Below are 14,072 nucleotides of genomic sequence, written 5' to 3' on the forward strand. Positions count from 1 at the left end.
TGTTTTGTTTATAACACTAGTATTTGTTTTCCCTTGGGTCCTTGGGATTATATGGTCTCTGGTTCTTGGTCACCCAAATAGCATCATGTATGAGTTTCATCTCATGGAGCGGGCCTTAAGCCAAATCAGATATTGGTTGGTTACTCCCACAAACTTTGTGTCACCGTTGCACTAGCATATCTTGCAGGCAGGAGGACTCCATTGTAGATCAAAGAGTTTGTGGCTAGGTTGGTGTTTCCAGTTCTCCCTTGGTAGCATACAGAGTACCTTCCTGTACCCAAACCACTAGAACCTAGGGATGCAAGCTCTATATAGGCACCAGGTCTACTTCCTTATGTTCAATGAGTTGTGTAGGTGTTGTCCTCAACAATGAGACCTTACATACAGTTTGTGGAGAGCAGCTTATAGTCTTGGCAACAGACTGGGTTTGGAGGGGTTGCCATGGGACTTCTTGAGGCAACAACTCAATTAGATGCAACCCAATCCCAGTACTGGAGGCTTTGTTTAGTGGCAAAAGATAGCCAGTTGTGTGTGTGTGTGTGTTTTTTTTTTTTTTTTTTTTTTTTTTTTTTTACCCCTTAGAAAGTTCATTTGGCAGCTCACTTAGATTTACCTTCATACATGTATATATTTTAATATATTTATATAATTCTACCATATTAGATTTCTAGACTACCAATCAAATGAACCTTAACTTCAGCTTTCATTGTCCCCTTCCATTGTGTAAATGTACCATGTTGTCTTTACCGATTCTTCTGTTGAGGGACATCTAGGCTGTTGCCAATGAACAAAGCAGCAACGTTGGTTGAGCAAGGGACTCTGTGGTAGGAGGAAGCAACCTCTGCATATACGCCCATGAGTGGTATGGCTGCATCTTGAGGTAGATCAGTTCCCATCTCCCTACTGATTTCTATAGAACCTGAGAAGTTTGTACTCCCACCAGCAATGGACGAGTGTCCCCTTACTCCATATGCTCACCAGCATGAGTTGGTACTTGTGTTACATAAGTTGTTGACAAGTTTAAGATGGACTCTCAAAGTCATTTTGATTTACATTTCCCTGATGTTGAACTTTTTTTTTTCTTTTTTGAGTTTTTTCTTTTGAGAATTCTTTGTTTGGGTCTATACTCCATTTTCAATTGTGTTGTCTTTGTGATATCTAGAGTGTTTTGTTTTGTTTTGTTTTGTTTTTTAGTTCTTTACATATTTTGATTATTAGCTTCTATCAGATGTGAGATTCGTGAAAAATCTTTTCCCATTCTGTAGGCTGCCTCTCTGTCCTTCGCCATGCAGAAAACTCAGTTCAATGAGGCCCTATTTAGTAATTGTTGATCTTAGGGCCTGTGTTATCAGTGTTCTTTTCATAAAGCCTTCTCCTGTGCCAATGAGTTCAAAGCTATTCCCCACTTTTCTTTTCTATAAAGTTTAATGTATCTGGTTTTATGTTGAGATCTTTGATATAAAAATAATCACAATCATTGTATCAACAACAAAAGCAGAAAATAGAGACTTTTTTCTGTAAAAGTAGATTGAAATGCTATAAAAAGTATCCAGAATATACCTCTGTTTACATATTTGATTTGTAAATAGTCAGTACACCTAGTCAGTCACTTGCCCAGTGCTTCTCAGCCCTCCCTATTGACTCATAGAAGACGGTAGCCACTTTCCTTTCCAAGATCTCATGCATCCACACAGTCATAAGTCAGAGACACTTAAGCAATTCTGAGGTAATGCTGACCTTACACCTTTAGTGTCATCCACTTGAGGAAAGGTGTACAGACCATGCCCCTATTTCTGTTTTCTATTTTCTCAATCAGCTCTGCTTCTTCTCCTTGTTTCGTACTTTCATTAACACAAATCACACCCTTGTTGATTTACATATCAGGCAAATTTCCATGCAGTTTCTTCTCATACTTTTCTTCTTACAGGATAAAATTGTATGCAGAGTTCTCTCTTGGGAGGAGAGGTATGTAAGTGCCAGAAGATAAGGTAAGTGCTGAGAAATGCCATCTCTAGACTCAACCATTGTATTCATTAACTCACACGTTGGGTTACTTGCACTAGGCACCGCACATGGCCGGCCCTGTCAATCAGACATAGAAAGGGAAGGGGCTCATATACCTGAGCTATTGACTGCTCATAGATTCTGGAAGAGGGTGACCATGGTTCTTAATTGTATATTCATGCTGCTCTCCCTAAGCTGTGCAATGCACAGCTTCAAACCCATCGACAGTCCTGGGTATAGTCCCTGGGAAACAAAACAAAATGAATAGAAATGAAAACCAGCTGGGCATGGTGGCACACCCCTTTAATCCCAGTACTTGGGAGGCAGAGGTAGGTGCATCTCTGTGAGTTCAAGGCCAGCCTGTTCTACAAAGAAAGTCCAGACCAACCAAGGCTACACAGAGAACCCCTGCGAAAGACAGACAGACAGAAAGAAAGAAAGAAAGAAAGAAAGAAAGAAAGAAAGAAAGAAAAGGAAATGGAAATGAGAGGACTGTGGGGAAGAGGGGCTTGGACAGGAGTGATAGAAAGATGGGAGAGGATTAGAGATGAAAATGATGAATATGTTTTGTGTATATGTGTGAATTTATCTAAAAATAATTTTAATTAACAAACATTTAAAAGTTACTTTTAATTCATGATTTAAAATACAGTTTCTTCCCAAATAATCCTTTCTATTAGAAAAAACTTCAAATTGATTCATTGATAAGGAAACCCAAACTGAAGTGACATAAAGTTTATATATAATCAGTGGATGTAAGAAGATACAGTATATTAAGTATGTATAGAGCACTCTGAGAGTGTGAATTTTAATTTAACATAACGTAGAACCTCCTGGGAGATTAAACCATGAACCTGCCTTGGGGAAATTATCTTGACTGCATTAACATGTGAAGATCTGCCCATGGTGGGCCAGGAAAGGGATCCTAGACTATGTAAGTAGAGAAATGGGTTGGATGAACAGCAGTATGCATGAATTCATTGCTCTGTTTTGTTTTTTGCTTTTGTTTTTTATTTTTAATGTGGAGTAATGTGGCCTAGTTGCTTAAAGCTCTTGAAGCTTCCCCACAATGCCTTGACTTCCCCACAATGATGGACTGTACCTTTAAATTCAATAATGACCAATGTGGCAAGATATGACCATCAATGCAATAATGACATGGATGTTATGGGGGTAATTGACACTTTCGGATAAGATTTAAGGCCCACTCCACTGTAGGAAACACATGGCTAATACTGCAAACCTAGCAGAGAACCCATGTTGAGGCAGAAGCCCCAGAAAGGAGCCTACCACTATTATTTGGCTAAGTAGATATTGTATCAAACTGCCTTAAATGTCTACCTTTCTACTTGTAGAACAGTGCAGCTTTCAGACCACATCAGAGAAGTGTTTTGTGAAGTAGATAGTGGTTAACACTAATACTAATAACTGGCCAAAGTTCAGAGAGTACCCTGCCACAAACAGGACATCTACATCACAGCCCATTGCCAAGGCTCATTGCAGAAGAGTGAGTAGGAAGACTGTACAAGCCCCAGATGATTGAGAACCATAGTCAAACAGTGTCGTCTGGGAAATGCAGGATCACTGCACTCATTCAGAACAACTATTGTTGCCTACACAAGACCTACAAAAAAAATCAAGCCAATCAACTTTCTATCACAGAGCTGGAAGAGGATTGTAAATCCTGTCCCTAAGATGGTATGGATAGTTCTGGAGAAGGAGACGGTGGCTTTCTTTAATGGTGTGGCACCTGGTAGTTCCACTACGTTCCAGTGGATAGACCACACCCAGAAATATATGGACATCACAAACTGGATATGATGGGTTATTAAATTTTTTAATTAATTTCTTTATTATGTATACACGGCTCTGCCTGCATGTACACCTGCATGCCAGAAGGGGGCACAAGATCTCATTATAGATGGTTGTGAGCCACCATATGGTTGCTGGGAATTGAACTCAGGAACTTTGAATGAGCAACCAGTGCTCTTAATCACTGAGCCATCTCTCCAGGCCTGGATTATTAAATTTTTTAAAGTAGGTTTTCAGTTACGGAGATGGGTGGATCTAAGAGGAATTAAGGGAATTTGGGGTGAATATGATCAAAATATATTGTATGAAATTCTCAATGAATTTCATCTAATAAAAATATTTATCAAAGATAAAGTAAGTTCCTTATGTTCTCTGACAATCCATTTCTATAGTAACTCAATCAAACATACTAAATCTGATAGTGTTTTCCACTATAAATTGAATAAAATCATACACCTAAGGGTTTGTTTATTCCATTAAAAACAATCAGACCAAAAAAATATAAAAGTAAATACTAGTCACTTTTCTTTCTGAGTGAAGAGAAGCTAGGTATTCACATAAAGATCCCCTATCTGTCTATTAAAAAGATGGATTATTGGTTAGATAAGATATATTCTATATGTGTTGCATATATTTGAAAGTATATGTTCATTATAAAAAGTCTATAAAATACAAAAATATTACTCAAAGCTTCTAACATGAGCTGGGGACATAGTTCAATGGTACAGAACTTACCCAGTATGACCAAGGCTTTGGATTCAATGCCTAGCATTTAAAAAGTCAACATCTAACATAAAAATAATTGGTATGTGCATGTTTATGTCTGTTTATATGTTTCCTTTTAGGCTTTTTCTACCGATGTGTCTATTATAAAAATTGGTATAAAGCATGTACATGCTTTTGGTTTTATTTTACTTAACAAATAATATTATATGTGTTTTAATTATGAAAGTATAAGTAATTGCATACTATTTCATCATAAAGACATGAAGGCATGTTATTGTATGAAATATGTTAAAGCCTAAGTTATTTCATCAAGGTAACAGAATAAAATAGCTCCTTTTTAATAAAAGCAAACTGTGGAGATATTTGTGTCTCATGATCTATCCTGGAATTTAGTCACCAACAGTTCAGAGATGGTGACACTTCTATGTCATGAACCATGCCACAAATTCAAGTGTTCTTCTCACTTGTTTGGTTAGAATAAATAAGCATTCTAACCCATGGGAAAGGAAGGAAGGAAGGAAAGAAGGAAGGAAGGAAGGAAGGAAGGAAGGAAGGAAGGAAGGAAGAAGGGGCTGACTGACCCAGAGGTTCACCTGGAAGTTACACGAATTCCCTCTATTCACACTGCAATACAGCCCCAACTTACAATAGGAAATACATTCTGGAGAGCTCACAGTTTGACTACTACTACTAAAAAGAGGAGAAAAGGACATTAAGGGATTTCACTTATCACTTTCAGCATTCCTTTTATCTGTTAATATTAAGACTATGACATGAAGAATACCTCCAGTTTTATATCATTAATACTGGTTGGGTACTATTTACTAAAAAGCACAGTGAAGATTGTGGTGGGGAGAACAGGAAAAGGCAGGTGACTTGGGCCTTGTGGAGTTTATTTATTTTTAGATATATAAACATTGCATGTTATAAATATTACATAAGCAATTTATTTCAACTATATAATCATAACTTCTCAACACCCGTTCATCAGATTGCCCAAAACAGCATTCTTCTGCACAGCTGTGCGATGTAGAAAACAGTGAAATACGCCCACCAAGTTCTGCACTCCCCACCAGCTCAATGCCTCTTGGCTTTCACTGAAGAGACAGAGCACGGCCCCCACACCCTGTGACACAGACATCTGATGCAGATATCACAGGGTGTAGGCGCTACGTGCTTACATGTTCTCTCACTATTTGAAAAGAACTTGCTTTTGCCCTCCGGCTGCCTCTCTAGATATTAAGATAGATTCTTCGAGTTTAAATCATTTTAGCTGGATGGTTTACTATCAGTCCTTACTCTTGGATCTATCAACTCTGACCCTTTCTAGATCAAGCCTAGAAATGCTAGACAAACATCAGGATACTTCGTCTGCCATGCCCTACGATGCACACTTTTCTCTGAAGCCTCCCCCAACCCCCCGTCTCTCCTTTCTGTGCTACCTTCTTACACTTTAAACTAATCTCCTCTCAGTGATGGCTTAGTTATTGGTAGTATCTTGTTCAGGGCTCCTTGGTTAAAGTCTCTAATTTGTGCTAACTAACCATGCATATAGTAATGTAGCCTTCATTCGGGAACATTCCATTACACTTCGCCAGCTAGAGAAACAGGATGATGATTACCATTGTCTAGGAATGGAATGACCAGGCAAAATACACAAATACCTCAAACAAGTCTTCAGGAAATGTGCTTTACGTTAAACTGTTAGCCAAAAGATGCCATACTGACCAAAATACAAGCACTCAGCATCAGGGTCAGGATTGCCAGATACAGGATCACAAAAATCAAGCCTAAAGTCACTGGAAAATGTTGAATGCTTGCAAGCAAGCTGTGAGGTGATGCCGTCAACCTTTAGGAAGGCCACTCCACTACCTGTAGAAACAGAACATCTTCTTTGCTTTAGCTTTCAGTGTATGGTGTGTGACGATGAGGAGGGCTGAATGCCCAGGAGGGTAAGCGGCGGTAACCATCATGCAGACGGCCTGGGCCCTCAGGTTTTTCCGTGCAGAGAAAGGAAAATAGAGCACGGCAGCAACTGAGTAAGGGATGTAGAGCACGAGGAAACAGATCATCAGCCGCGTGGCGCCCACGTGAGCCTCCGTCTGCGGAGTCCAGAAGCTGCTCGTGTTTCTCTGCATCTTCCGTATATGTCTTCTCAAGGAATGTATTAACAAGGAGGCGAAAGTCACGTTGAGCATAAACTGTAATAGTGAGCTCAAGACCAGGGAGGCTGCTAAGGTCAAGACGCCCTCACTGAGGTCAAATAACGTGTCATTCCTCCCAGTTAGGCGTTCAGGAAAACGTGATATCTGCATGAGCACAAGATACAGGAGAGTGGTGAAGGCGGAAATCAAAAGACAGGCCAGCAACAGGCTGGTGGTCTTCACAGAGATAGCCCTTTTCAACAGAAGAAACACCGGGTTTTGGAAATTAGTAATCTTCACACAATACAAGCTGTTCAGCAAGGTCACTAGCCAGAGACTGTTGGAATCCAGAAACTTCCAGCACAATAGAAAAAATGTAGAGAAATAGACTGACCTTTCAGCACTTGCAGAAATATAGACAGTGTTCAGTAGAAACAAGCCCAGAGTCAGGAATCGAGCGATGGCCAAACTGAAGAGGATCCTATCCGAAGAGGAGATTCTGTGATTTTTGACCCAAGTCTTATAAATGACCACTATGATGAATAGATTTGCAATGATTCCTACAAAATTAAAAACTACCGAGGCAGCAAACACAAATAAATACAGCTCCCAAAGCATCTTCACTCATGGAAGCTTCAGTGGTTGCGGTGCTGATGAAATATGTCTCACTGAAATAAGTATGAAAAGCACAGTACTCCGTCTGGAAGGAGGTCTCCTGTTTATTTCCCAGCATGGCAACTGAGCCATTTCTAGTCTTAAGAGGCAGCTGCTTTTACTGAGATGCAAATCTTTCAAGGATTAAATTACCATTTTTTCACTCCTCTTCTTATTTTCTTAGAAATGCCTAATTGCAGCCAAGCTTATTGAATGTAGAATCTGTTCCCTCCAAGAGCAGAAAGGCTAGAGGGCGTCATGGCAGGGTCCACAGAACTTCAAACCCAAAACAGGGGGTTCCAGCCCAACGCTATTTCAGTTCCTCAGCAACTTTGCTTTCTAGAAACCACAGACTATTGTGGCATTCCTCACACCTCACTCTTGCCCCCTCTCTTCTCTCCATACCTGGCTGAACCAGTTTGTGTCTCCCCCATATGCTGAGACCGTAGCCATTTTCTCCAACTGCATTTTGACCGCGCCGCTGCCAGTCCATCCCTTCACACACGGGGTGAGGTACTGAATCTAACACAGTAAGTCCCAGGAATAATCCCCTCCTTGAGACATACTTTTTGTGAGACATGTGTAGGGGACACAGCAGAGAAATGGATTTGTGCCATAATCTGCTTTGGGATTCATCTAGGAAAAGTATCTACTCTTTCATGTTTCCTTTATAAATCTGGATCTATGCTTAGATCATTTGTAGTTATAACATATCCCCTTCGACATCAAAGTACTCTGATGTAAAGTCCAGAGTACTTATTTAGTTACATTAGATATCCGCATTGAGGACTTCACATGTCCTAGCTGATTATATTCACAAAGCTAAAAGGAATTTTCATGAACGGAACAATATTCTCACTGACTTGACAAAGGCATTCAATGACAATAAGTAAATCAATGTCTATTATTTTAAAATAATATTAATTAAACATCAAAGCACATATACATATATTCTATAAGTGTGAAAAGCAGATATGCATCTTGAAAAGAGGAGGAGAAAAGGAGGAAGGACAGGAGGGATAAAACACTTGGTCTTTCAGTCTAAAAAAAACCAACAACAAAAATTAGTTGGCATTGATTTCAGTAAAATGTCAGAAAAACACAGGAAGAGATTGGAACCTAAAATCCAGGAGTCTTGACTTTCCTGCTATTGTTTATATCATCGCAGAAGGGTTGTGGGAAGTGCTTTATTAAAAGGATTGATGTTGATAGTTTAGTCTTACAATTAAGCTTGGTACAATAAGGGAGTAAGATGTTTTTGGATCAAGATAGATGTTTTAAGTTAGTAGAGATCAGATATGATAAATGTTGATCTTCATTCAGAAATTTAGATTCAACAAGATAGGAAAGATGTTTATTTCATGTTTGCCAAATACGAATAGCCAAATCACTATGAATGTAGCATTTATATAATTCCTGATTGTCTCATGGTTCTTCCTGCTGTATATAGATTATTTTTATTCATGTGTAATAATATAAATGTATATGTTTAAAAGAAACATAATAAAAAACAAGAAAAAATCCTGTCTTAAAAAGGCTCATTTTAAAAAAAAGAAGGACTGATATTGCTGCATGAAAGCTTTCATTTAATCCAGCGCTTCACATAACACGTGGCACACATTGTCTCATGAATTTCATTTAATCCAGCACTTCACATAACACGTGGCACACATTGTCTCATGAATTTCATTTAATCCAGCACTTCACATAACACATGGCACACATTGTCTCATGAATTTCATTTAATCCAGCGCTTCACATAACACGTGGCACACATTGTCTCATGAATTTCATTTAATCCAGCACTTCACATAACACATGGCACACATTGTCTCATGAATTATTTCTACTACCCTGTGGATGATGGTATCATCCACACTTTAGGATGAGAAAAAAGCACAAAGATAATTCATCCAAGAACAAAAATACAGCGAGGACAGAACCAGAATTCAAACTAAATCTATGGAAAAGCAAATGTTTTAGCTCTTTGTCTCAAGTCCACAAGAGTACTTTATTTATATCAACATAAACTTTAAGGTACAACTAATATGCAGATTGGTTATTCTTAAGCTAATGGTTAATAAAATACAACTCCATGTCTATATAGTGAGTGTTCTTACAAGGATTTCCCGAAGACCGTTGTATTTGCCCAGACAACCTGATGGAGAAAGGCACTAAGAAGCATGGTTTTCACCTCTAAGCCAAGCAGGATCAGGGCCAAAGCAGGCAGCATCTCTTCCATTGATGGTATAGACTAATACGTTGAGAGTCAGAAGGGTTCCATAGTGATAAACCAGGCTGAAGAATTACCTGGCTCCATCCAATGACATCTGCTATTTTATGAAGCAGAGACTTCCTTAGATTTAGGCTTCAGATGACCACACTCAAATGGAAGCATCGCCATAAATATCTGCTTCAGTTTGTTGTTGCACAGAATGAGTATAAACGAGTCCCCAACAAGGTATGACATTGTAATCACTACACCAACTATCCTGGCAACCTTAGTTGCTGGTAGGAAACGACTGAATGCCAAAATTAGAATGGAAAGAAAGTAGAGTAGGAGGAGTAAGAGGTAGGAGAAGATGATTCTGATGGCTCTTTCATGAGCCTCAGTTCTCTGATCTCTGGAGCCAATACTGTATTGCTGCATCTGTTGTGTGTGCTTCCTTAGAGAGAGAAGGAGCAGAAAGGAGGCAGCCAGGGAAACAACTAAGGGAGGAAGATTCCACAGGTTTCCAAGAACATGTACCAGATCATATTCATTTTTCTTCAATCTGATGTACTCTGTCATATTTGGTGTGTCTCTGCTTCCACGGACAACAGAATAGATCTTAAATTCATTCATCAGAGACATGGTACAGGCAAAGGATAAGAGCAGTGCAGCCCACATCATCCCAACAACCACTCTGGAAACTCTCCATTTGAGCCAGAGGAATGTGGGGTGGGAGAAACTGGCTATTTTCAGGCAGTAGAAAACACTGAGACAAGAGATAAGCCAAATACTGAAGTGGTTTGTAAATATCCAGCAAACATCGATAAGTTGCATCATTATCCCTGAGTCATGGGTGTGGTAAGAGAACACTATTATAAGGCTATCAATGAAGATGATCCACAGCAGAATGACCCTGAAGAGGGCCAAGCTAGCAATGATGAAGTCAGACAAAGAAACTTTCTTGTTCTTGAACCAGTGGTTGCCATTGACCAACCCAACGAAACCATTCACCAGATTTCCAAGAATAAATTCAGTCAGAACCAGAACCAGAAACACCCCTTCAGCGAATCCTAACATATCGGAATTCAGGTCACCCCGATCCTGTTCTGTTCATGTTTCTAATCCCCTTTCAATTTCCTTCCCTCCCCCCGCCACCCCCCGCCACCGCCCCTGAGATCTACCTGCTCCTCCTGACACTTCACTGTACCTGTCTCTTCTGCACCATTTAGTCTGTCTTACAGAAGAACAGCTTTGTGACTCTGCTCTGGTTGTCCTCTTCACACATTGTCACTTCTATGACCTTAGATTCAGCAGCTCTTTGTTAAAAGGCAAATAATGCCCAGTGTCACATGGCCAGCGAAGACATCTGGGTCACAAAGAATATGGAGGATGGAGGCTCAGTTTCAGAGGGAGTGGTATTGTGGTTTGAATGCAAAACATCCCCCACTGACATATGTATTCGAAAACAAGTACCCAGCTGGTGGCGGTGTTCAGTAAGGTTACAGAAACCTTAGGAGGGGGAAGCTGGCAAGAGGAAGTACATTACAGTTGCTAGGGATGGGCTTTGAGATTTTACCTGGCCCCATTTTCTATTCTCTGCTTCCCACACAATACTATGGGCTGGCCTGCTGCTCCCTCTGTAACTGTATGCCCAAATAAATCTTTTCTCCCTTACAAAGCTTTAGTCAGTCTACAAAGCAAGTCCAGGACAGGCAAGGCTACACAGAGAAACCCTGTCTCAAAAAACAAAACAAACAAAAATACAAAAGCAACAACAACGACAAAGCTTATTCTGGGTATTTTATCACACTAACAAGAAAGAACTACAGAAAAGTGGTTTTGGGAACCACCCAGGAGAAAAAAAGTGACCTACCTGAAAGGTTACAGGTCTTGTTTCTATACAAGGACAGACAGAACCAAGGAAATGGCAGAATTCTACCACAATGGAAGGAGGTTTAAGTGCATAAAGTTCAGTGTCACTGGTCTTAAAAATCAGTTCACTTATTAAAAATTCCATAATCCCAACTCATAAAAGCCCTGTTTTGAATTTTGCAAATAGATCTCAATAGCCAAAAATTATTTTTTCATAAAGTATATACTATTTTTATTCCTACTCCCAAATGAGTAGTAACATGTTTTCCTAGCATCATGTATTGAATAACCTATGCCACATGCCACTTTCATTGGCACATATACATTATCAATTTCTGGACTCTATTATATTACTTTGCTTTGTATCCACATCAACAGTACACTTTCTCACAGTAACACACACACAGATTCACACAGACACACACACACACACACACACACACACGCACACACACACACACACACACACAAAAAAAGCCTTAACCAGCAGAGCACATCCCCTAGTTCATTCTCCAGGAGTCTATTATTTTGGGGCATTATCTTGTCAAAACATCTCCAAATTCAGCTTATCATGTCTCCCCAAAGGATTTCTAAAAATTGTTTTAAATTTCTTTCCATCGGTAACAATGATGGCAATGCTTGCAATAAGCGCGATGGACCAGTGTTTTTAATGTGTTTAAATAAGGTTTTAGAAAGCTCTTCAGAGACCATTAATTGAAGACTTTTGTATTCTGCTATTCTTAGGTGGCATCTTTTCAAAATTAACTTTTTTTCATGTTGTTTAGAACTTGGCACTTGAGCATTGCTTAATTTCCCGTACCTTTTATCTGCATTTATTTTTAAAGTAATCACGGCATTTGTGAATCACTCTCTCTTCGTGATCTTAACTCTCGTACAACAGTACTTGCTAGTCTTAGTGCAAGTATGTTAAGAGTGCTCATCTTTTCATTTGAATGGAAATTTTAATGTTTAGCACATACCTTTGGTATATAGCGCTCATTTATAAACCACAATAACATGTTTGTACACCAATCACTAAGGAACCCTTTGTTCTTGCCTGTTTTAGCTCCTGTTTTTAAAATGTTAAACAGCTGCTTTCTTCCTGCATATCCAGTGCTATAGGTTGCATTCTGTGTCTGTTCCCCAAATTCATGTAATTCTCACCCTTCATGTAACACACCACACAGAAAAGTACTGAGGGCTGAGCCTTTTAAGGGGGAAACTAAGGTTATATGAGATCAAAAAGGTAGGGCTCTGCTATGGCAAACACAAAATAAAGTCAACACAGGCTGACAGCAGCCACCTACAGGACAGGAAAATTCTTCTCCAGAATGGATCCTGCTGGCCTGAGCTCCTTCCAGCTTTGAAAACTAAAAGAAAATGTCTGCTCTTCAAACTACTGGTCTGCATTTTGTTCTGGGTGCCTGAGCAGATTAATAGATCTACCAACACAAAACAAACTGTTCTGTACTTAAGAAAGCCTCATAACTTGGTTTTCTAATGTGCCATTTGCAAGGGAAATATAAAGACAATACTTCTATTCTTAACCAAACCTGCTCTCTTAGGAGGGCTGAGGTTCCTCACTAGGGACTGTAAGGAAAATTTAGTGCTTGACAGACCTCTGCCCTCTCCTCAAAAAAGCCCAACCAAACAAAAAACTAATTTAGTTGACTGCTGAGGTTTTGTGTGTTTTCCATGGTCCAACTCTGTCCCCAAATTTATAAATGACATAAATTGAAAAGAATGTTAGATCAGTGATGTCCTTCTTACTTCAATGTGCAGTGAAAGAATATTCAAAAGAGAGCAAAGATTTGACCTTTTATATGGACATAAAGGTTTATGTGTATGAATTCATAAGGAAGATTTAATTGCACACAAACACAAGAGGCTTGTTTGTATCTCCCCAAAATTCTGAGGTGGTCTGCTGGCTTTACGTCATCATAGACTCAGCTTCTTCCATCTTCCACCCTGAAGACTACTCCTCGCTCTGGATGGCTTCTGGAGACTCAGCCAACATGTTCCCATCACAGAAAAGAAAGAAAAGGTCAAGGATGAGAGTCTAGAGAAATACCGAGGACATGTTTCCGAAAAGTTCACCTAAGAACTTGGCTAAGAGCACCACCAAATGACTCTCACGCACATAACCTTTTGGCAATCCATAACCACAAAGGACAGGAATGCAGTATTTGGCTTGTGCGTATCGTCACTTCAAACAAATACAGCTCTATGAATAAAGAAATAACGGATAATGGGTAATTTATTAATCACATTTGTGCTTTATATTCTAGATAGCTCTGAATTCTCACAGCCATATGGATCCAGGACGGGAGCTGTCCTTGCAGGATAATTCCTATGTTCTTTGCCTGGCTTAAATGTAGACTTCCCACAGATTTTCACCCTCTCACGTCTGCCCCCACATGCAGGAAGAGTATCACTGTCTACTACACATCTGACAGGAAGAAGCTCTAAATAACCTGGTTGCTTTTTCTCTCACAGCTACTTACTATGTCAATACCAGACGCCAGGCAGGAGCTGTACATTTTTCTTGACTTTTTCACATGTGAGTGTATGTGTGGTGTACCCATGCTAGGGCACACATGCCCATGTGTACACATGGGGAGGCCAGAGGTCCACATTTGGTTTTTTCC

At 39.6% G+C, this 14,072-nt stretch overlaps 2 protein-coding genes across 2 annotated transcripts; both read right to left on the reverse strand.

The window, feature by feature from the left end:
• Positions 1-6,410: 6,410 nt before the first annotated feature.
• On the reverse strand, positions 6,411-7,364 carry Tas2r4 (taste 2 receptor member 4). Its single transcript, XM_051151546.1, has one exon. The coding sequence runs from the start codon at positions 7,302-7,304 to the stop codon at positions 6,411-6,413; it is 894 nt and encodes a 297-aa protein (XP_051007503.1). The 5' UTR covers positions 7,305-7,364.
• Positions 7,365-9,678: 2,314 nt separating this feature from the next.
• Tas2r3 (taste 2 receptor member 3) lies at positions 9,679-10,650 on the reverse strand. Its single transcript, XM_051151547.1, has one exon. The coding sequence runs from the start codon at positions 10,627-10,629 to the stop codon at positions 9,679-9,681; it is 951 nt and encodes a 316-aa protein (XP_051007504.1). The 5' UTR covers positions 10,630-10,650.
• Positions 10,651-14,072: the final 3,422 nt, after the last annotated feature.

Source organism: Acomys russatus, chromosome 10, assembly GCF_903995435.1.
Source record: "Acomys russatus chromosome 10, mAcoRus1.1, whole genome shotgun sequence".
Classification (NCBI taxonomy): Eukaryota; Metazoa; Chordata; class Mammalia; order Rodentia; family Muridae; genus Acomys; species Acomys russatus.